Source organism: Topomyia yanbarensis, chromosome 2 (genome assembly GCF_030247195.1).
Source record: "Topomyia yanbarensis strain Yona2022 chromosome 2, ASM3024719v1, whole genome shotgun sequence".
In the NCBI taxonomy this organism is placed as follows: Eukaryota; Metazoa; Arthropoda; class Insecta; order Diptera; family Culicidae; genus Topomyia; species Topomyia yanbarensis.
The window spans coordinates 454,217,071-454,242,337 of record NC_080671.1 but is presented as its reverse complement, the minus strand read 5'-3'; the positions used below and the strand labels follow the sequence as shown (position 1 = coordinate 454,242,337).

The 25,267-nt window shown below is 42.5% G+C and overlaps 2 protein-coding genes across 2 annotated transcripts in view; one reads left to right on the top strand and one right to left on the bottom strand.

Annotated features, from left to right (window-relative positions):
• Positions 1-1,084: 1,084 nt before the first annotated feature.
• On the top strand, positions 1,085-1,756 carry LOC131681133 (uncharacterized protein K02A2.6-like). Its single transcript, XM_058961842.1, has one exon. It carries the CDS (start codon positions 1,085-1,087, stop codon positions 1,754-1,756), a length of 672 nt encoding a protein of 223 aa, XP_058817825.1.
• Positions 1,757-15,740: 13,984 nt separating this feature from the next.
• The window catches only part of LOC131685853 (uncharacterized), a 38,865-nt gene continuing 29,338 nt past the window's right edge, over positions 15,741-25,267 (bottom strand). Inside the window, exons 3-4 of the mRNA XM_058969857.1 lie at positions 18,211-18,494; positions 15,741-17,883 (exon numbers count right to left, since the gene is read on the bottom strand). Coding sequence (XP_058825840.1) covers positions 17,086-17,883; positions 18,211-18,494 — 1,082 coding nt within the window. The 3' untranslated portion in view covers positions 15,741-17,085. The remainder of the gene's footprint in view (positions 17,884-18,210; positions 18,495-25,267) is intronic.

The window sequence follows — 25,267 nt, the reverse complement described above, 5'->3', positions numbered from 1 at the left end:
AGCTTAAGTTATGTGAAACGTCGGTAAAATTCTATGGGCACATGTTGACAAACAAAGGAATCCAACCAGATGAGAGTAAAGTGACAGCCATAAAAAATTTTCCGCGACCAGCAGACCGAAAGCAACTTCAGAGATTCATTGGCATGGTAAATTACCTAAGCCGTTTCATTCCGAATCTTAGCGCAAATTTTACAATTCTTTGGCGTTTGATTTCGGAAAAAGAGGCTTGGATTTGGTCGGAAAAGGAAGACGACGAATTTGATCGTGTGAAACGGTTAGTAGCTGACACGGGCACACTGCAGTACTACAATGTAAACGAGCCGATAGTTATAGAGTGTGACGCTAGTTCTTTCGGTTTAGGCGCAGCTGTCTTCCAGAGCCAGGGTGTTATTGGATATGCTTCACGTACACTCACACCAACAGAAAAAAATTATGCACAGATCGAAAAGGAACTACTTGCCATCCTTTTCGCTTGTGTACGTTTTGATCAACTTATTGTTGGAAACCCTAAAACTACCATCAAAACTGATCACAAACCGTTAGTCAACGTGTTCCAGAAACCATTACTCTCCGCACCGCGACGTCTTCAACACATGTTGCTAAACCTACAGCGCTATCGATTAACAATAGAGTTTGTGACTGGGAAGGAAAATGTGGTGGCTGACGCGATATCCAGAGCACCATCCTATGAAAATCGAGCTGATGATAGTTTCGATAAGCGAAACATCTTTCGTGTATTTCGTGAAATTGAGGAAGTGAGCCTATCAAGTTTCCTGGAAGTCAAAGATGAGCAGCTGAACGAGATCATCGGGGAGACAAAAGCAGATCCGTCTTTACAGCTTCTGGTGCGATTCGTTCAGGATGGTTGGCCGTCATCCGTTGATAAAGTGCCAGACAGTGCAAAAGTGTTTTTTAAATACAGAAATGAGCTCAGCACTCAAGATGGAATCTATCTGTCTATCGCAACGACAGAATGGTGGTACCATATTCGCTACGTCGGAAGTTAATTGAAAAAGTCCATGTAAGCCACAATGGTATAGAAGCGACTCTCAAATTGGCACGGGCGAATCTCTTTTGGCCTGGAATGAGTGCCCAGATCAAGGAAGTAGTTTCTCAATGCAGTGTTTGCGGCAAATTTGGTTCGTCTCAATCGCCAGCACCGATGCAAAGCCACCCTGTCCCTGTGTACCCATTCCAATTGGTCTCAATGGACGTTTTCTTCGCGGAATACCAGGGAAAGAATCGTAAATGGCTAGTTACCGTGGACCACTTCTCAGACTTCTTTGAAGTTGACCAACTGAAAGATTTAACCCCAAAGTCAACAATTGCTGTGTGCAAATCTAATTTCTCACGACATGGTAAACCACAGCAGGTCATTTCAGACAATGGAACAAATTTTGTCAACAGAGAGTGGAAACAGTTCGCGAGAGATTGGAACTTTTACCATACTACATCTGCACCACATCATCAACAAGCCAATGGAAAAGCTGAAGCAGCAGTGAAAATAGCAAAACGGTTATTGAAGAAGGCAGAGGAAGCGCAAAGCGATTTTTGGTACGCGTTGTTGCACTGGAGAAATGTACCTAACAAAATTGGTTCCAGCCCTGCTACACGATTATTCTCCCACAACACACGCTGTGGCATACCTACGTCTGCCAACAATCTGATGCCAAAGCTGGTAGCAGGAGTGCCACAAGCGATCGAAGAGAGAAGACGGAAGACTAAACTTCAATATGATCGGAAAACAAAAAATTAAACTCCCTCAATTAGAGACAGGGTCTCCGGAATACGTGCAGCTAAATCCAGAGATATCCAAGCGGTGGACACCTGCCATGATTAGTAACAAGTTGAACGAACGGTCATATGTTATTGACGTAAACGGTGCTCAATATCGACGTGATTTAGTGAACTTGAAACCACGTAACGAACCTCAAACGCCAAAAGTTATTCCTGATCCAGCCACTATTCCTAACGTCGAACCACTTGCTGCAGAGAAGTCATTCAACGAGCCATCGTTCTCGACAGTTACTGAGAATACAATTCCAAATCGAACATCAATTCCCAGTATACCTGGTGCTATATTTCTGGAAGAAACTAGAACACCAAAACCGATGAAAACTCCCAGAATATACAGACCATCCAGCGATCCAGTAATCGAAGAAGATAAATATACTAGATCCAAGCGAAGTGTCAAACTTCCGATTCGTTTCAAAGATTACTGTCTTGATTAGTTTTTCTCTTTCTATAAAACAGGGAGGATGTTGTATTACGTAGTTTGCTACCACTACATTAGTACGGAGTTTGTGGACACTCCTCATTCATTCAAGCGCGCATTCTCATTGATGCACGCTATTTTCATTCATTCTGTTTCCGAGTGCGTATCAATACGGATGTACAAATAAAGCGAGTTGTGATCCAAAGACAAAAGTATTTTATTTGATGACCAAATAAAACAGGTGTGGTAAGTAATGCGGGTCTAACTGTCGATGATCTGATGAATGATGGGGTTGGCCGCTTTAAGGACCCTAACCTTCAATCAGTTAAGATTTTGTAGTGCAAGCAATTGCACTCAAAGTCCATCGAAGATGGGAATTACTATCCATCAGACTCGTTTCGCGTAACTTTCGCCGGATCTGCACTTCCGAGCTACGTTGAAGTGGAAGGAGCTAGTCTACCTGTGCGTCTGTTTGTACCGCGGGTCATGAATTGTTCCAATTGAAAGCAGCTAGGTCACACGGCCACCTACTGTAGCAACAAGCACTGTTCCACTTATCTCCGACAACCCATTCGCTCTCTTGCCAACTGACGATAACGCCTCTAACGTCATTTTCGAGGAGCATTCTTTGGCTCTGCTTGGAAACTCTAGGAAAAGACCTAATCAACTCTGCCATTCTACACCCGCCTTCTGCGAGTTGAGCTTCCGAGTGAGCTGAAGGATACTGCACTCAAAGCGTCCACTTGGCCCACTGGAGTATTCGTTCGTGAATTCAATTTCGACCAGCCAAAGCAGGATAGATTTCGTTAATGGGATACCGGGATGCACCGCAGCTTGTATTATGGAAGCCCTCGATCCCCCCGCCACAGTCCAGCTACTGCAGCCAACGTTCACCAGTCGTCCCAGTCCTGTGTGCGGGAGTGGAGAAAGGGTCTTCCAAACTTCCTACTGCGGCAAGTACCCATCGATTCAGAATAATTCAAGCGCTGAAATGTTCCCCGATTCCAGTTCTCCGTTAATTGCGTCGTATAAGCACCAGATGCCGCTCCTCCTGCCAGCGAACCGCTGCTGTTTACGTGAGGTACCTAGTCCAGCTTTGTTGCATACATCCCACGTCATCTCTTCTCTTCGGTCACCGGGACGCACACTTGCCGCCAGTCGTGAGGAAGCCCTTAGTCCCCCCATCACAGTCGAGCCATTCCTGCCAGCGACCAGCAGCCTTCCCGGTCCTGTGGTGGAGTTGGGACGAGGGGTCTTCCGTAAACCTACCTCAGGCAAGTACAATGCATCTGTGAGATCTTCCTTGCCTCAAAGCTCTTCGATTTCCAGCCTTGGTCAACGACGGGATAAGCTGCTGTTATACTACCAAAATGTTGGTGGTATGAACTCAATCGTCGAGCAATACCGCCTTGCAATATCCGATAAGAATTTTGACATCATTGTCTTCGTCGAAACGTGGTTGAACGATGACACGCTTTCCAGTCTGGTGTTCGGTACTGGATACGAAGTGTTTCGTTGCGACCGGAGCCCTAGCAATAGCCGAAAATCCACCGGAGACGGCGTATTAGTAGCGGTTAATACCAGTTTGAAGGCAAAAACTGTCGAGAATATTTCTTGGGCTTGTCTAGAGCAGGTTTGGACGATTATCGAGCTTGGCGACCGTAAGTTATACTTGTGTGCGTTGTATGTTCCACCCGACCGCGCTCGTGATATCGAATATGTTGAAGCACACTGCAGCTCACTTTTTACTATCCTCGAAGACGCGAACGCAGTTGATGAGATCATGGTACTAGGAGATTTTAATCTTCCTAGCATTTCATGGAAGTCTTCCCGCAACGGATTCCTTTATCCGGATTCGGACCATTCTGTACTCCACCCAGATGCAGTGAGGCTACTTGACAGCTATAGCTCAGCCACGTTACTACAAATCAATTCTATTGCCAATGAAAATAGCCGCCATCTCGATCTTTGTTTTGCCAGCGATCAGGATTCCGCCACATCAATAGTGATGGCGCTCTCTCCTCTAGTAAAATCAGTGATGCATCATCCTCCATTGATCGCTACGATTGATGCCACTGTGGTGCATGATTTCGATATTGCACCACGTTCTGTCACCTACGATTTCCGTAAAGCCGACCATCGCAGTATCGCAGACCTTTTTTCCACCATCGATTGGGAAAATATTTTGGACCTCGAGGATGTCGAATCCGCAGTTCAAACCTTTTCCAACGTTCTGGCGTACGTTATTGACAGGTACGTTCCGAAGAAAGTTCACCATCGACAAACCGGCCCTCCATGGCAAACGAGTACATTGCGACGGTTGAAGTCTATTAAGAGAGCTGCCCTGCGGAGGTTTACCAAGTATCGTACAATATCACTCAGAGACTATTACGTCAGTCTCAACCATGCGTACAAACGAGCCGGTCAAAACTGTTTCTATCGATATCAGCAAAATATTCAGCGTAATCTCAAGTCGCATCCTAAACGTTTCTGGAAATATGTAAACGAACAGCGCAAGGAATCTGGACTGCCGTCGTCTATGACTTTCAATGGTAACACAGCTTCCACATCACGAGATATATGTGCACTTTTCTCGGAAAAATTCGCGAACGTGTTCACAGATGAGGAATTAACTATTGAGCAAATCGAACTCGCTGCTAGCAGAGCTCCACTTGTGGGTCAAACACTGAGTGCTATCGATGTCAACGCAACGATGATTACCAGAGCTTCCTCTCGACTTAAGTCATCCTTCAATCCGGGACCCGACGGGTTCCCCTCCGCTTTTCTGATAAGGCACATTGAAGTTTTGGTTAACCCGCTTCTTCACATCTTTCGAACATCTATTGACAGAGGTATTTTTCCATCTTGCTGGAAATCAGCGAACATGTTCCCAGTACATAAAAAGGGAAATAAGCGAGACGTCAATAACTACCGTGGAATAACTTCATTGAGTGCTGTCTCGAAGTTGTTCGAGCTTGTGATTATGGAACCTCTTCAGGCTCACTGTAAGCAGTACCTAAGTGACGATCAACACGGCTTCACGTCTGGGCGGTCAACTGCGTCTAACCTATTATGTTTAACATCCTTCATAACAGAGAGTATGGAACATCGCGCTCAAACCGACGTTGTTTACACCGACTTATCTGCCGCTTTTGACAAGATAAACCACAATATCTCAATAGCAAAAATGGAGAGATTTGGAATTAATGGTAGTATTTTGCAATGGTTTCGATCCTACCTCACTGACCGAGAGATAACGGTTGTCATAGGAGAATTTAAGGCCCCTGCATTCTCTTCTACATCTGGAATACCTCAAGGAAGCCACTTGGGACCGTTGATGTTTCTGATATACTTCAATGATGTACATCTAATTTTGAAGACTCCACGATTATCGTTCGCAGATGACCTCAAGATTTTTCGCCTAATTCGTTCAATTGAAGATTGCAGAGTTCTCCAACAGCAGCTTCAAGTCCTTGCTGATTGGTGCAATACGAACCGCATGTATGTAAACCCGAAGAAGTGCTCGGTAATATCTTTTTCACGGAAGAAGGATTCGATTTATTTTAACTACCGTCTACTAGAGACAGAAATCGAACGTGTCAGTCACGTGAAGGATCTGGGAGTAATTCTGGATTCTCAACTTACGTTTAAACAACACGTATCCTATGCAGTAGGTAAAGCGTCTCGAGCACTGGGATGCATATTTAGGATAGCCAAAAACTTTACGGATGTTTATTGTCTCAAATCGCTGTACTGCTCTTTATCCCGATCAATTCTAGAATATTGCCCTGAAGGGTGGAGCCCGAACTATAATAATGGCGTTGAAAGAATTGAAAGTGTGCAGCGACGCTTTTTACGTTTCGCGCTCCGTAGATTGCCGTAGAGAGATCCTGTCCGACTACCTAGCTATAAAAACCGATGTCAGCTGATTCAACTAGAGCCCCTACATGTTCGAAGGAATACCGCAAGAGCTTTGTTCATCGCTGACACTCTGCAAGGCCGTATAGATGCCCCAGCTATTTTGGAACAAATCAACATAAACGTCGCACCTCGAGCACTACGTAACAACAATATGTTCCGGTTGCCATTTCGACGCACAAATTATAGTATGTATGGAGCCATCACTGGTCTGCAACGAATTTTCAACTAGGTAGCTTCAGCATTTGATTTCAACGTTTCTCGACATACTCTGCGTGTACGTTTCTCCAGATTGTTTAATCATTTCGTTAACAACACTTGACCTTTTTATTCTTTGTTTGTAATTATTGTATGATTATTGTTTTTATGTGCGACTTGAGTATTAGAAATAAGATTAGTATTTAGGCTAACATCATTGGGGCTTTGATATGCCTGTTGATGTATTAAACAAAATAAACAAATAATCAAAACTCACCTGAACTTCCTCGTAAGGGTCCTAGGTTGTCCCAAACAAGGGTACCTCCTGGTTTTGGGAAATTGAGATACAACCAGGAGTTCCCAGCACTCCCCGGGGCACCAAAAATTCCAAGTGCTCCAATTTTACAGTCAGAAACTCACCCTAAAACGGGATTCCTCAAATTTTCTGACATTGTGGACTGGATATTCACAGCTTTCAACATTACCGATCCTCTGAAACGCTTGCTGGTTGCTATTCTACCAACAGTAAGAACATTTTTAAAACAGTTGACTGAACAATGGCCCCTCCTTACAGCGATCGTATCCTTCGATGACTAACTTATTAGACGGAACCACGGCTCTGATCAGTGGAACTGCAGAAGTATTATCCCCAAAATTGATTCATTAAAACACTTGCTAAATTACAATCATTGTGACGCATTTTCCCTATGTGAAACATGGCTAACTTCTAATATAAACCTCAACTTCCACGATTTTAACATTATCCTCTTGGATCGAGAAGACTCATACTTTTAGGGATCAAAAAGTGCTACTCCTTCAATCGAATCAACCTCCCTTCGACGCCAGGCATTGAAGTTGTCGCTTGTCAAACAACAATCAAAGGCAAAGATCTTCGCATTGCTTCTATTTACATTCCTCCTAGGGCCATGATGGGATATCGAAGATTCTCCAACGTGATTGAACACCTTCCCTCGCCCCGCCTGCTTCTGTACGCCTGTCTGTACGACGATAATCGATCTTCGACAATTCAAGACCTTTGTGACAACTTTAATTCATATTAATTCTGAACACAGGGGAAATGACACGGATTCCTAGGCCACCTGCGCAAGCAAGTGCACTGGACATATCTTTATGCTCGACATCACTACGGTTAGATTGCAAGTGGAAGGTAATATCTGTTCCCCACGGTAGTGACCACCTACCAATTGTAATTGCAATCACCAGTGGTTCAAGACCATCGGCACCAATCAATGTTCCCTATGACCTCACACGAAACAGTGATTGAAAGAGCTACGCTGCTGAGATATCCAAACCTATCGATTCAACACAGGTACTTCCCCCGGAGGAAGAATATAAGTTTTTGTCCAACTCGATTCTCGATACCGCGATTCAAACTCAGACGAAACGAGTACCCGACGTGAACACCCAAAAACGTTCTCCCAACCCGTGGTGGGACAAAGAGTGCTCAGACGTGTACGCGGAGAAAGCTGCCGCGTATAAAACCTTCCGGAACAACGGGTTAGTTGCTAGTTATCGAGTGTACGCGATATTAGAAAAGCAAATGAAAAATTTAATGAAAGCTAAGAAACGCAGTTACTGGCGTCGGTTTGTCGACGGGTTAACAAGAGAAACATCGATGAGCACTCTTGGGGGCACGGCCCGACGCATGCAAAACCGAAACAGTAATAACGAGAGCGTGGAATATTCAAACCGTTGGATATTCGATTTCGCCAAGAAGGTTTGTCCGGATTCCGCCCCGGCACAGAAAATCTACCGCCCCGCGTCGCCTTACAATACCACGAACGAAACACCGTTTTCGATGGTGGAGTTCTCACTTGCTCTCTTATCATGTAACAATAAAGCTCCAGGGCCAGACAGAATCAAATTCAACTTGTTGAAGAATCTGCCAGACTCTGCCAAAAGACGCTTGTTGAATTTATTTAATAGGTTTCTTGAGGGTAACATTGCCCCTGATGACTGGAGGCAAGTGAAGGTCATCGCCATCCAAAAACCAGGAAAACCAGCCTCCGACCACAATTCGTATCGTTCGATTGCAATGCTGTCATTTATCCGGAAGTTATTCGAAAAAATGATCTTGTTTTGCCTCGATAATTGGGTCGAAATAAATGGCTTACTGTCAGATACACAATTTGGCTTCCGCAAAGGCAAAGGAACGAACGATTGCCTTGCGCTGCTCTCAACAGAAATTCAAATGGCATATGCTAACAAAGAGCAGATGGCATCAGTATTCTTGGATATTAAGGGAGCTTTCGATTCAGTTTCTATCAACATTCTTTATGAGAAGTTGCACCAGCATGGTCTTTCAGCGACTTTAAACAACTTTTTACTAAACTTGTTGTCGGAAAAGCACATGCATTTTTCGCATGGTGACTTATCGACATCACGATTTAGCTACATGGGCCTTCCCCAGGGCTCATGTCTAAGCCCTCTCCTCTACAATTTTTACGTGAATGACATTGACGAGTGTCTTGTCAATTCCTGCACGCTAAGGCAGCTTGCAGATGACGGTGTGGTCTCTATTACAGGTCCTAAAGTCGTCGGCTTGCAAGGACCACTGCAAGATACCTTGGACAATTTGTCTGCTTGGACTCTCCAGCTGGGTATCGAGTTCTCCACGGAGAAAACTGAGCTAGTCGTATTTTCTAGAAAGCGTGAACCAGCGCAACTACAGCTTCAATTAATGGATCAAACTGTTGCTCAGGCTTCAACATTCAAATATCTCGGGGTATGGTTCGACTCTAAAGGTACCTGGGGATGTCACATTAGGTATCTGAAACAGAAGTGCCAACAAAGGATCAACTTTTTCCGTACAATAACTGGAACATGGTGGGGTGCCCATCCAGGAGACCTAATCAGGCTGTACCAAACAACGATATTATCACTGTTGGAGTACGGATGTTTCTGCTTTCGCTCCGCTGCGAACATACACTTCATCAAACTGGAGCGAATCCAGTATCGTTGCTTGCGTATTGCCTTGGGTTGCATGCACTCGACCCATACGATGAGTCTCGAAGTGCTGGCGGGCGTTCTTCCGCTGAAAAATCGATTCTGGGACCTCTCATATCGATTGCTCATTCGATGCGATATTCTGAACCCATTGGTGATTGCAAATTGCGAAAGGCTTGTTGAGCTCAATTCTCAGACCCGATTCATGTCCTTGTACTTCGATTACACGGCACAGAACATCAATTCATCTACGTTTAACGTCAACCGTGCTCATCTCTTAGATACTTCTGATCCAACTGTATTTTTCGATACATCCATGAAGGAAGAGGTTTGTGGAATTCCGGATCATATTCGCCCACAAGTGGTCCCAAATATTTTCTATAACAAATACCATCAAATCGACTGCGCCAAAATGTTCTACACTGACGGATCAATTCTCGACGGGTCCACAGGCTTTGGTATCTTCAACGAAAATCTTGCTGCCTCATTCAAGCTCAATGATCCTGCTTCAATTTACGTCGCAGAATTAGCTGCCATTCAGTATACTCTCGGGATCATTGACACCCTGCCCTCAGACCATTACTTCATCGTTTCGGATAGTCTCAGCTACATTGAGGCCATCCGTGCGGCGAAGCCTGGAAAACACTCACCGTATTTCCTGGGGAACATACGGGAATATCTGAGTGCTTTATCTGAAAAATCTTACCAGATTACCTTGGTTTGGGTCCCGTCACATTGTTCTATTGCGGGCAATGAGAAGGCGGACTCTTTAGCCAAGGTGGGCGCATTAGAAGGCGACACTTACGAAAGACCAATTTGCTTCAACGAATTTTTCAGTACCTCTCGTCAGAGGACGCTCGATAGTTGGCAAACCTCATGGAGCAATGGGCATCTGGGACGGTGGCTACATTCCATTATCCCGAAGGTATCAACGAATGCTTGGTTTAAGGGGTTGGATGTGAACCGGGACTTTATTCGTACGATGTCAAGGATCATGTCCAACCATTACTCGTTTGACGCGCATCTCCGTCGTATAGGGCTTGCTGAAAGTAATCATTGTGTTTGTGAGAACGGCTATCACGACATCGAGCATGTTGTTTGGCTGTGCGCAGAGTACCGTGTTGCCAGTTCCCAACTAATAGATTCCCTTCGGGCCCGAGGTAGATCACCCTATGTGCCAGTCCGGGACGTCCTGGCAAGCCGTGACCACCCCTATATTTTTCTTATCTATATCTTTTTGAAAACCATTGATGTCCAAGTTTAATACATTTTACCCTCTCTCATTCACAGTAGAATCTCACCAACCTATCCCTGTATCTACAATATGGCATTGCTTCACGAGTCTTCGGTGCATACCCTTCTTGATAACCGTCTATCCAGAACATCATGACATACCGCACATGCAGATGATATAGAGAACATCATGACAGCATCAGAGTGCCAATAATTATCCGAAATATCGACCCTCCCCTCGCCCCTGCGATTATCGGCTGGAAACTACAACACTACAACAAAATGTGCATATCCGCCACAATGATCAATCAGCAAACGACGATGTCAATTACACAATATGTATCCCACTTCCTACCTTTTTCCTTTACTTACATAAGAGGGGAGCAAGCCGCCCCTAAATACAGCTTTCCCTTCCTCCACTAACATGTGACATGTAATTAAAAAAAAATGAATTATCGGCCTCGTTAAGCTACAGCATTTGGGCCTAAATAAACGTATTTAAGATTAAAAAAATGACGAAGCAATCGTTGCCGATAAATGCTGAACATGTTTAGAAAATAATTTGAATTTTGTTTTAATGATTTTGTTAGAGGGAATCTCATCTTATCGTACGTTACTGAAAAAAGTCTTATTTGATCAAACTTACCCCGGTAATCAAAGATACCCCGTTTTACGGTAAACATAAACTACGGTTAAACAATGCATTCGCATGTCGCAACGTAAGAGAAAAAAGAGAATGATCGAGAAGTCCAAGATAAAGTAACTAGTCAGGTGTAGTATATGATTGCGGCAAGTGTTGCCAAATTTAACAAATTCCCTCTAGAGCCTCAGTTGGCCACCGATGGCTTTGCGATATTGTTGAACTCCTCACCACACCGAGGCTAGTTCTATTTATTTTTATTTATTTATTTATAATTGATATCAACAGACACAGTGTGGTCCTATTGATAATTTCTTAATCTATTTAAAAAGTCAAATTGTAATCTGCTACGTGGAATGTGAAGATCGAACTCGAAATTATTGCGAAGAGCGCGGGGGCGAACGTTCATGTTAATCGCACTGAGAAGCTCAGGGCAGTCAATTCGATCTTGCAAAATATCCGAAATCGTCATAGCACGGAATAGATCCCGCCGCACTTGCAATGTATCGAGTCCAATAAGCAAACCCCGGCTTTCGTAACTTGGCAGCTGGTGAGGGTTGCTCCAAGGCAATCGACGAAGGGCAAACCGAACAAATCTGCGCTGTACTGTCTCAATTCGATGGACACCGTTAAGATAATCCACACAACTGAACAATATTCCAGAGTTGATCGAACGAGTGAGCAGTAGAGAGATTTCAAGCAGTAAATATCTGAAAAGTGCTTAGATATTCTCATTATGAACCCCAAACAGCGTGATGCCTTTGCGACAATATAGCTGATATGCTGTTTAAACGTCAGTTGTTCATCGAGAAAAACTACGAGATTTTTGACACAATTCGCTCTGTCAATCGTGGATTCTGCTAGAAAGTAATCGAATCGACATGGCGTTTTTTTCCTCGAGAACGTAATGACCGTACATTTCTTGGGGTTTAGGGTCATTCGGTTGATCTCGCACCATTCCGCAAAGGTTACCAGTTGAAGGAAAGCTGCATCATCAGTATTCCGGATTCTATGGTATAACTTGAGGTCGTCGAAAGACAACCGTGGTCCTTCTAAACAAAAGTTGACGTCGTTGAAATACAGAAGAAAAATCAATAGACCGAGATGGCTGCCTTGTGGAATACCAGATGAAGCAAAGAATTCTTCGGATACACAATCACCTATCTTGACTGCTAGACGACGATCACTGAGATACGATTGCATCCAACGGAGAATATACCAAAGCCATGTCTATCCAACTTTGCCACTGCAATAGCGTGATTAATCTTGTCAAAGGCAGCTGAAAGGTCCGTGTAGATAGCGTCAGTTTGAAGTCCGTCCGACATGGCATCTGTAACATATGTTGTGAACGACAGAAGATTCGTAGATGTTGAACGTTTCGGCATAAATCCATGCTGAGTCTCGGAGATCTCTGTAAACTAGAGCTCATACGTCCTCCATAGCTCATCGTTGAAGGCAACCCGGATTCCTTTCTTTGCTCCTTTACATGCTTCCAGAATGTTTTAGGTTCGGACTTCCACTTACGTTGTACGTTTCGCAAGTAATCGGCATGGCAACGCTTCGATGTATTTTTATAGACTTGGTTAACATGAACGTAGTGTTGTCGCAGCACGTAGCCCCCAAACTTGGAGTACTTTTTCAGAGCGGCTATTTTAGTCACTTTTAACCGTCTCAGCTCGGCAGTGTGCCACGCTGGGTGCTTAGATTGAAGGCCACTTCTTTTGGGTACATAGCGATCGATAGCATAGCTCATAACATTGGAAAAGGTCTGCACTGCAACGTTGACATCATCATTGTCGAGAATTTCAGTCCAGTGGATATTCGACAGGAAGTCAATAATCCTATTATAGTCGGCTTTTCTAAAATTATAGCTGACGGTGTTAGAAGCATTCCAGTCATGCTTCACTCGAATCGCTTCAAGCACTATATGCAGGGGAGGGTGGTGTCTAACAGTCTTTACCAGGGGGAACGGTGCTGCGGTAACTTTTGGCGTGTAGTCAGATTTGCTCGAAAAACAGAGATCATGGATTCTGTTGTTCTCGTTCACCACATTATTCGTTTGGCGCAGCAGATTTAGACTGTAGCAGTCAAGCAAACTGGTGATACCATCATGAAAAGATGACAGTTCGGAATCAGCGAACATAAATCCGTCAGAAGCAGAGCGCCATTTTAATCCGGAGAAATTGAAATCGCCAACAATCAGGATCTCATCAACCGGGCTTGCTTGAGCGGAAATCCGTTCCAGTGACTCAGTATGTGAATCAATCAATGTCGAATCGCGAGTGCGGTCCGGTGGAAGATAAACCACGCAAAGAAAAAGTGCGTAGCCAGCCAGTTTGATTCGCACCCACACCTGTTCGACACAGACCCCCAAAGTATCGTCAATCAGTTGCGCTTTCAATCGACGATGGATAACCACAAGTACCCCGCCGCCGGTAGCCTTGAGACTGTTGCGTGAGCTGCGATCAGTACGAAAAACATCGTAGTTGGCACCAAATGCTTGCACTGACAGAGTGCTATCGCTAAGCCACGTCTCTGTGAGGGCGATTATGTCGAAGCATTCATCCGAACTTGCTATCAAATAATCGTCGATTCCTGAATTCATACCACCGGCATTCTGGTAATATATTTGTAGGTTTGAATGCCGCGATTGACTGGAAGCGAGGAGCTGATCAATGCTTGCATTAACAAAATCAGGTTCGTACTTGCCAGTTGCCGTTGGTATCGATTTGGAAGACCCCTTCACCACTCCTGCACACAGGACCGGGACGACTGGTGAACGCTGGCTGCAATGGCTCGACTGTGGCAGGGGGATCAAGGGCTTCCATAGTGCTTGCTGCAGTGCGTCCCAGAGTGCGATGAGTCATACCAGCATAGCATAGAGTGCTTAGTCCTTCTGTGATCGTTGTAGCCGAATGTGCTATGAAGAGACGTGCTCGTTACGTAGCTGTAGGTGAATTCAATTTCCACAGTACGGTATGGGGTTGCTTTAACGAAACTCGATCTACCTCGAGCTTTGCGACAACCAGTGATGCCACATGTTTTTTGAAATAATTAAAATGACTGTAGATGGTTGTGTAAATCCTAGTTACACTAGAATATTACTTTAAAAGTAGATGGAAAATAAAATTCTATTAAAAAGAAATCACTCGTATTCGAATACAGATCTTCTAGTGCAATTTTGCTAAACACTATTACTTTTTTAACCCTTTCATGCCCAACTTTTTTTATAGTGCATGTAGGATTTCAAAACTATTTTTCCTTTAAAACGGTGGGGCCAAGAAACTCGAAAATCCATTTTTATAAAGATAGGAGCTTCCCTCGCAGTGCTAGAAGCTGCTCAATTTTTACCTGCAAATGCTAAATACAATTATCCTAGAATTTTTACAATAGTTCACTTGCGAGGAAAACGTAGCCAAAGGCAGTCTAAATTGATAAGTTTTATCAGTTTTCAATAATATTGCAACATAATGAAGATATATGAAAAATTCATTTACCGTCGTCAACTTAAACTGTCCCTGGCAGCACTACTCCATTGGAATCCAATCAGACTAACTGAAATAACTTCAGTTTTACAGCTTATCCTTGTAACTGTTAGTACTCAAAAGAAAGACAATAGTCACATTTATTAGCCTTACTTGTTTTTGTGTGCCAATCTTACCTCAATCAAAAGTTATAGCTATTTAAACACGTTGTTGTCCACAAACAACATGGGCATGAATGGGTTAAAAGTCTGTAGAATCCTTGCTACGTCTGTAGGAGGCTATCAAAAGTCTGTAAAATACAGACATGTCTGTAAATCTGGCATCGCTGCCGACAACTTCAATAAGTCCATTTTAAAGGCTTGTGCAATGACATGGATTTCGGCTACCCCAGCACACCCGAGCACCTTAAACTTGTCCTTCTGCTCGACATCGCTGCGGTTAGATTACATGTGGAAGGTAATCGCCGATCCCCACGGTAGCGTCACTCTACCCGTTGTAATTACTATTGCTAACAGTTCAGGGTCACTGAATACAATCAATGCTTCGTGTCACCTCACACAAAATATTGGTTGGAAAACTATCCGACAAAATCGAGTCTGGTTCTAGTTTGGATTGATTTTCTTCACAACAAAACGATTAAATGCGCACCAGACGTGAACTCCCGCAGACGGTCTCCCAACCCACGGTGGCACAAAGGGTTCTCAAACGTGTACGCAGAGAAGGCCACTGTGGCCACCGTCCGGAACGACGGGTTACCCGCTAGCTATCGTTGGTATGCGACGTTAGAAACGCGCATGAAGAGCTTGCTGAAAGCCAGGAAACATCAATGAACACTCTTTAGGGTACCGCCCGGCGTATGCGAAACCGAAACAGTACTAACGCTCTCGTTAGTTAAGTTAAGAAAGATGGGGCTCACAAACTACGAAAACTTTTCCAAAGACGTAATAGGGCTAAGTTGTTAGGTGTCCAGTACGACTTGAGGAGAGCGGCTCAAATAGCAACAACTTGGAAATCAGTTATTCATTTTATGTTTTCCTTAAAAATAGAACATTTGGATCTATGGATCGATTGATAAAAGCACAAATTCGATTTGGTAAATAATATTTTATTCGTTTGCTATAAGCTAGTACGTAGTATGTATGTTTGAATCAGTTTTTTTTTTTCCATATTCTGTTTTAAGATGTGGAAAAATTGAAATCGTAAACTTATTAACATAATGAACATTAACAGGCTTGCATCTATAATGGCCATAGAAAAACGAACAACGAAACACTTTCATTTTTCTTCATGCTAGCATATTCACGAGTAGTATTGGATGCAAATTTTCTTTCTCTCTTTCTCTCTCTCTGACGACTGTTACTGTAACACCATTTCTGTTCGGTACTATCGTGTAAACACCCACGGTCAGCACTCTCCTATCAACTATGTACTTCCTTACTAGTCACTACAATATTTGATTAGAGTAGTGCAAATAAGCTGCTGCTCCTTCCCTATACACCGAAGACTACACATTGCCGGGGTTATTCATTACGTTGAACTTCAGGCGATTGACTTGGCGTGCCCTCGCGTCATAATACACGGTTACTGCGAATCCTTTCCTGTCACTACCACAGTTCAAAGTGGAAATCTAAGATGGTGTGGATGGGGTATGGAAAAATGTGATATTTTATGAGCTAAAATAATAGAACAATTAATTTGTATCGTTCTTATCTATACCAGGGGCAAGGATAAATTAAATTGCGATAAATAGTAACATAGAGGGAAGTGGGGTAAATTGTTGGCAATGCATGATCCTTTATTTTCCGTTTGTGAGTGAGGATTCGTCTTGGTGTTACATGAACAGGAAAAAAGTGGTATTATAGTAATCGATTCGTGACGCTTTCGAACAGTTGTGATTACACTTCAAGTCAGCCGACAATTCTTCCGCGTGAGATTGCTATCTTCTAGTTTAAAATTATGTAAGGCATTGGATCGTTGCGGTCTCTTGTTCTATATATTTGTTATTGCTTGGTTAACTAAATCCTAGCGAGTGATTGTTGTGATAACGATGATATGGCTACCAATGACTGAATGCCTGTTTTGTATTGCAGAATCCAAAGGCGTTACTGCTTGTATTGAACATATTGTTTTGACTTATCTGAAGTTGGTTCAGATTTCCTACTTTGATTAAATTATAACGGTGTATTTTTTTGCTAATTTGATTGAACGAACGTGATACCAATATTGACTAGCTATTGTTGGGTGCAGCCAACAGTTTAGGGCTGAAATATAATTTTTTACATAACTTTACATCCCACAAATGGAACTACATTTTGGTAACTATTGTTCATTTGGATTATTTGAGAATAATATTTTTGGAATGATAATCGAGAAATTAATTCCTGATGTAATACTTCTATCTGTTGATTGTGACAACAAAACCAAACTTGTTAAATGTTATTCAGGAATCCATTTTCGTAGAATTCCAACACAGTGTCTCTCATTCGGGTGTGGTAATCCGGTGACAGCATTTGGGCAATGGTTTTCTCATGATTTTTGGTCTTGAAATCGTTCATGGTGACCGTGTCAAGGTCGGGAATGTGATCCGGATGGAAGGTTACCGCAGGTAGCAACCACATGGCAATACCTAATCCATACAACATTCGGGAGTAATATTCGGCGCGAACATTTTCGTAGCTGAATGTTGCTTCCAGTGTGGGCAGGACAAATCGTTTATGATCAGGCACATACATTCGTAGGGCATCTATCAACGATTCCTGGTAGCTTCGTATCAGCTCGTCAGTGAAGTTAACTCGTAAATCGGAACCGGCACTAGTATAAAGAAGATGTATTATGTCAATGACCGGAGAGGTGTATCGCATCGTCTGCAGATCGATAAGCTTAACACGATCTTGACTACCGTTGAACATCAGGTTGTTGACCCAGGTATCTCCGTGGCAAAGCACATTCCAAGGTTCTTGACTGTTGCGAACCATGCTCGACATGATGTTGTACAGTCGACCACTTAACCGCTCGATCGCTTTAATCGGAACATCCAGGTTACCGTTTTTGTTGCTGTAGTGTAAACTATCCAGCGTCCCTCGCAGGGATGTCTCCAGGGAATGTGTATAGAACTCGGCAGCCTCATCGTTGTACACGATTTCTGTCACCTTTTCCTTCATCCTATGGAACAGTACCGGTTGGACTTGTTTCATCGCAAGCGAAACGGCATGGAAGTTGGCCAGTTCCTAGAATAAAACAAAATCAAATTGAATTCAAACTGAGAAAGATTTTTAATTAAATAAAGTGAACAATCTTTCGTATCCACCGTTTGCACTTTTATGGAGACGCTTTGGTTGTTTACCGTGTTTCAAACTAAACATTTCATGAAAACAAAAATCACGGATAATCCATACCTTTAAACTATTCGAATGACCACTCTGGCATTAATGGCAAAGTAACGGCAACTGATCGATTACGCCATATCAGGATAATTATTTAACCTACCGGAACCGTTCCTAGTTTTGCTACCTAAATTACATGACTAAAGGCTAGACGAAGAATCGAAGCTTTACCCTGACAACCGTCCGACACTGCCGGTAGCTAAGACTCTTCCGGCGATCTTCCATGCGATACCCGCTGCGCCACAAATCCTGCAGCACGATCAGATCCCCCTCGGCGTCAGTTCCAGCGTAGATACAGGACGGAAAGGGAAGCCGGTCACGGGAGAATTTTCTCAGCACCGGCACCAGCTGCGTGTAGGCGTTGATTTCATTCGCAAATGCCTCATCCGCTCGAAATAGTTTCCTCCGCTGGAGGCTTGCAATCTGCCGTTTGTAGATCAGCGACACGAAAAATTCTGCAATCGAAAAGAACACAGAAGAAGGAGAAGCGTCAGTTGTTGCCGGGGGCATGAGTGGAGGGTGTGACAATAAATAAAAATAAAAGTAATCGATTCACAAACATATATGCAAACGAACCTCGAGCCAAGTCGAGATCAACAACCGAGCTATGCATATTTTAGCTCATGCCGGTGTGACATTGAAAACCGTATAATAGCACTTGGGATGGCCAACGAACAATACAAAAAGAGCATCTAGAAACTGATCGGCCATTGTTCTACTGGGCAGTGACTAAACTTTACATAAGTGCACGTAATCAGGTTGAAGTGTAGATATTCTAGTTAGAATTTCTGCTATATTTTATACGAAAGTCCCAGCGGTCATCGTCATAATTACCCAGAACCATTGATGTGTGTTGTAGGGTTCTGGGACAACTTCCTTGTATCAAAACTGTTTAAAGATTCCAGAAGTTAAGCTGTCTGTAGAATTAGCTGTACTTGGTGATTGAAATAGAATCGTACGATATATTCACAGAATAGTGCCAAAGCCAAAACTGTTGATAAAATTCTCGAAGGTGTTTAATTTTTTCGTATGCATCGATACTTCAATAAAACATTTAGTTGCAACGTTGTAGGTAGACTGCATGAAAGATAGTCATTTAGATATCATTCTACACTAAAGTGTTAAATATTAGAGTCCAATTCGAATGGCACTGTACGTGCTGTTTGTTCAAGATCGCAGTATTGGGTTAAAGTTAGCCTATCGTATGCATGAACGTGAATTCGTGTACGTGTACGCACAAGAATCCAGTTCAAGCGTATAAATGTTTTCGAAAAAATCACATCCACGGTTTCACGTTCACGATAATTGCAATAATGGCATTCGAGGGCAATACACTCAGTATGGATTACTTATATTTACAAACTGAAACAAGGAAGAGTTCTCATTGTGCATCAAGTGTAATCAAAATTGCAGTATATCAGTGCATGGGTTAAATTCTAGTTATTTGAAAAGCCATCTTCGGAAACTAGAAAACTGTTCACTATACACCTTCCAATCACTGCTATGGAAAAATTCGTATATAGAGATTGAATTTAGTAGATTTGTGTGTTCATACACTTCAATACAGGGCCGGCGGATGGGTAGTACAGTTAAGACCCGTTTTTATCAGCTGACGGTTTGTTGAACAAAAACTCAATGAGCTTGGATTTCCAACCTACGGGTTTGCTGACGATAACCAAATACTAATTACTGGACTTTGCATCTGAACAATCATTGACTTAATGCAAAAGGCATTAAGAGCTGTCGAACAGTGGTGTCCACAAGTTAAATTATCAGTTAACCCAAGCAAATCTTCAATGGTTCTTTTCACGAAGAGGCGAATAACAACCGGGGTTCGTCCCTTGCAGTTCTTTGATTCTGAGCTACTGTGTGCAGATCAAGTCAAATACGTTGGAGTCATATTGGATTCCAAACTGAATTGGTCTGCTCACATTGAGTTCAGAGTCAAGAAAGCGTGCATGGCCTTCGGGCAGTGCAGACGAACTTTTGGAAAGACCTGGGGTCTCAAACCTAAATACATCTATTGGATTTACACGACGATTGTACGTCCAATACTGTCATATGGATGCCTTGTGTGGTGGCAGAGGGGAGAGGTGATGACAGTCCAGTCAAAGCTAAACCATCTGCAAAGAATGGCGCTCATGGCGTTGACTGGTCTACGCTGTTGTGCTATCTTATGACAAACGCCATTTTGGGATAAACTGAGTTAGATATGCCACATACCTTGTCTAAAAATCTCTACAAAGTGACGTTCTCAGAATTTTGATATTCTACTTGGTTACTGGGATATAGCGAGAAACGCACTGCGAAATTTTTAATTTTTTGCTTCAAATGACTGTGTCTGGGGATTGGCTTAAGTTATCATGATGCATAAGATGCTTTTATGTGTAAAACTATCTGAGAAACATAAGCATAATCATTTTCAAAACAGAAATACACGAATTGTGAGAAAAATTCAGTTTTAGTTTTAAACTGGAAATATAGCATATTTGGCAACACTGTAACCAAAAATAACTACTTGTTTTAAATTCTCTGACTCATTTCCTTCAAAATGCATCTCACCGATTGTTTATAGACCAAATGAAGCCAAAGATATGAATAAAAGTTAATAATTGATGATTTTTTTCTATGTAAAATTTTCCATGCACGATTATGACACGTGAGTGCGACTTTTGTTTACATTCATAGTAAAAACTCGCAACATAGTTAACCGATCTACGTAATATTTGAGAGATTAATACAGAATAGATAGACGCATCAATTGTCTTCTTTGTGTTGTTTATGCCATTTATAAATTTCAAGATATTCAATGTCAAACTTTAAAAATCGTTTTTTCTGGAAATGTGCTGAATGGCGCTTGTCATAAGATAGCACAACAGCGACGTGGTACCACGACTCCGACTGCTGCTCTTGAGGCACTTCTAAATATCAAACCATCACACATACACCTCACACAAGAAGCACTATCATGTGCATACAGACTGCAGGTTACTGGGCTTTGGAACAGTAACCATGTTGATCTTGCTACCAGTCATACACGATTGTGGTCACAAATGGTTACATGGGGTGAAGATATTCTTGCTCCCTGCGATATTACACTCACATGTAGTTTTCCTTACAGGACATTCCATGTGAAGTTTCCCTCTCGAGATGAGTGGTTGTCTGGCTATATGGAAAGACAACAACAAACGCAAGTGGTCTGTTACACTGACGGTTCTCTGATGGAGGGACGTACTGGTGCTGGTGTCTACTGTCATGAAATGAGATTGGAACAATCTTACTCACAATCTGAGATTGGAACAATCTCACTCACTAGGATACTGTACCGTATTCCAAGCAGAAATCTTTGCGATTATGTGCGGGGTGCAATCGGCCCTTCAACTGAGTGTGTCCGGCAGTTATAAACTTCTGCTCCGATAGTCAGGCTGCAATCAAGGCCCTTAGCTGAGACAAATCACGGTCCAAGCTAGTAATCGCGTGCCGATCCCAAATCGAAGAACTAAGCATTGTCAACACTATCTACCTTGTCTGGGAACATTCCGGTATTACTGGAAATTAATGGGCTGACGAATTGACCAGGGAAGATTCAGCGATTGACTTCGTTGGTTCTGAGCCCGCCCTGCTAATTTCGATTTCGATAAGTTGTATAAGGGAAAAATACGGTCTTGGGCTTCGTCCGAGCACCGCAATAATTGGAGAAATCTACAAACGTGTCGCCAAACAAAGGCGTTACTAGAGCAACCATGTCCAGTGATTTCGAAAAATCTCCTACATTTTTCGAAGCTCCACTGCAGCATGCTGACCAGGGCTTGAAGCGGCCACTGCAAACTCAATTATCGCATGGCAACTACTCAGCGCGCTGAGTCTTTTTCATGTAATCTTTGTGAATCTGATTACGGAACCTCATATCATCTGATATGCAACTGTCCAGCAGTAGCGCAATTGCGATTTCGAGTTTTCGGCCGTCCTTATATAGACGAAACCATGTTTGGACGACTGAATCTCAGAGACATACTAAAGTTTCTTATCCAATGTGGTAAAGAGCTTTAGGCTTACTCGCAGGCGAGTTGAACTACTTGTGAGTTTAACTTACCTGCTGTTTGATTTTGTTTTTGTGCTGTTATTATTCCCACCCTTCCAATTCTACATCCGAACACCTCCTTGTCTTTTTCTTCCGCTCAGGAAATGATGAAAACACACGGCAAGGCACAAATCCCCGACTACATACGGGGAACGTGTCATTTAAGCCAATATATTCTGATTCCTGATTCTCCTATAGAAAATCTTTTAACCAAGGCCCTCTCAATAACACTTCCTTCAGACTACCACCCCATCCCACCTCCTATAAACCCATAACTCTCTCATTTTCATCGCCTTCACTCACCAGGCATACCAAAATAAGCTGGGGTGGTGGCTCTGGGCTGCAGGTTTTTCATTCCCCTTATAAACCCACCCCCGGATGCGGGTGACAATACGTCCTGGTTTCCCAGGACATGTCCTGGGTTTTCACTAACTGTCTTGGTGTCCTAGAAACTCAACAGAAACGCTTGATTTGTCCTGGTTTTTCTCCTGTAAGCCTATTATATTTCTATTTATGGAGTTCGCTTTATTCACTCTGCTCCACATTGCAGTTACGACCGATCGCAACCATAACTGCAATATATTCATCCTCAAACAAAGTACGACAAACAAAACTTTTTACACTCGAATCTCCCAATTGTACCATCCGATGTTTTGTTTTATTTTCGCAAATTCAACTTTATTTTCTCAAATTCAACTTCCTTTTGTTACATGGAAATTGAAAAGAGAAAGAATCGTTCGTGTATATGTAGCATTTAATTGATCTGTAGTCCCTTTGCAAGGAAATTTGGCCACCGAATAAATCGAACCGATTCCAGTTATGGACCAAACTCTGGCCACCAGCAATGTCGATGAAATGATGATTGCCAGGATTGGGATTTCTACCTGTTGCTGGAAATTCATTTGACACGAAAGGAAAATGGTGAAACATCAATGACTATCGTGGAATAACTTCATTGAATGCTCTCTCGAGCTGGTCATTATGGAATCACTTCAGGGTCAATACCAGTAGCAATCGAAAGATAACAGTCGACCCAAGCCAGTGTTAACAATAAATCACCATTACTTTCATCGATGTGGTATCGATCGTTTATTTCAAAATGTTTGAAACTCAGTAGCAAAATTTAAACAATCATCGGTACAATACAAGTGGCCGTTTGCTTTAAACACTGCCCAACCCGCCGTTGCGTTCGCGAAGTGGAAAAATTATTAAAGGTGCTTATACTTACGGAAGTCGTCATCCGATTCCACCATACTCGTAATTCTGTACTGATAACATTTAAAGTCTAGGCAGAGTTTTGCTATGGAAAACAACACGCAACACGTCATTGAGCATGACAATCTTAGAATCATCGTTTATATTGACATTGATAAGATTGATGTGCGTCGGCACGATCTATCCCCGCGTATTATCAACAAATTGATTACAAACATCGTGTCGAAATACGTAACGGTAGAATCCGTTAAGTTTGAAACCTTGAGAAATTTGTTTTGGGTCTTTCCAACGGTGTTCATGCCGTGGGAATGCCAGTGACGAAACCTATTCCTTCATACCTGAACTTTCAATATGAACGCTTGACGCTCTAACATATGAATAACAGACCCCTACGACCCCTAGTTCTGTAACAAGAAGACACACTACGAGAAACCATGTAACATAACCTTTAACGAAACAGCATCAACTGCAAGCAAACCCAAACACGAAACTAAATCACGAGCAACTGAAGTTGCAGCTCAGGCCCAAACAAATGCTGGAAAAATAGAACGTACGCACAGCGTTTCCGATCATTGGGAAGCGCCTACTACTTCCCAATCAAGAGAGAGCTGACTAGGTGACCCCAAACAACAGCAGGCGATATAGCTAATGGATCTCTAACAAGAAAGAAGATCTTTACGCGAAGTAAAAAATCACGTACACAAGATTCGATGGATATACAATAAAATTCGTTTTATTTATTTTTATTTACACATTGCACGGTTCAGGTAAGCTAACGCATTGAGCCATGTCAAAAAAAAAACGAAATAAAAAAGTACCTAATCCACGAATAACATAGCCTGGACGTTGAACAGTGACTAACCTACCGAGTTTAGCACCCCACATTACAGGAAGTATGGAATGTCGTGCTCAAACTTATATTATTTAGCCCAGCCTACCCACCATTTTTCATATAAAAATCGATGAAATGAAGAAATTTAGAATCATCGGTAGGTTTTGCAGCTGTTTCGATCCTAGCTTTCAGATTGAGAGATAATGGTTGTAGTTAGCGATTGCCAGGTATATCGTAGGAAAGCTATTTGGGACCGTTAATATTTCTGTTTTACTTCAATGATGTGAATTTAGTACTGCAAACTCCTCCCCGGTCCTACACAGACGATGGTGGTGTAGCAAGAACTTCTTGTGTGTAAATCTGAAAAAGTGGTCGGTGATCAAATTCCAACAGAACATTTTCTGGCATAGCTCTTCCTCCCAGACCCCCAGAACTTTTTTTTGCTGTAGAAGCTTTGCCTGCCAGAGCCCAGAAAATTTTAATTGTCGAAAACTTGTGAAGAAGGCACAGTCGATTGAGGGGTAACAGGGGAAGGCAAGGGTCCGCTTTCGACTGTCCTGGGTTTTTACTCGCCTGATATGGTTACCCAACATGCTGGAATAAGTTAGCAAGCAGACACTAACTAATGCTGATTAAGCTAAATATGTATGATTTATTTCAAATATTTCAGCGTCGACACGTAGCTCAACAAGTTCGTGGATGGCGAGTCATTGTATATAGGTGTTCTAAGAATGTAGTTGACATTTCCACAATCATATTGAACATAACCAGCCATGGAATCATAGTTTGGAGAAATGAGAAAGGCACAATTGCACCACTAGGTGGATTAAAACAGGTTTTTGGGACTATCGGTACCAATAAATTTGCTACACTGTCATTTTAACCGATTCTTAATTCTTTTAATGTTCCAGAAAGAAGAAGAAATTACCTTTCTAATGGTATGCTATGTTATATTTGTTAAAAGTATTATGCGGTTTTGAGACAACATAAAAAATAACCATTATTTATATGAAGAAGCGTCTTTGTCTTAAAGTAGAGAAATCGCTTAGTTTCGTATCTAACGACCAATTTATAATCAAAATCGGTTGGAAAATACCAGA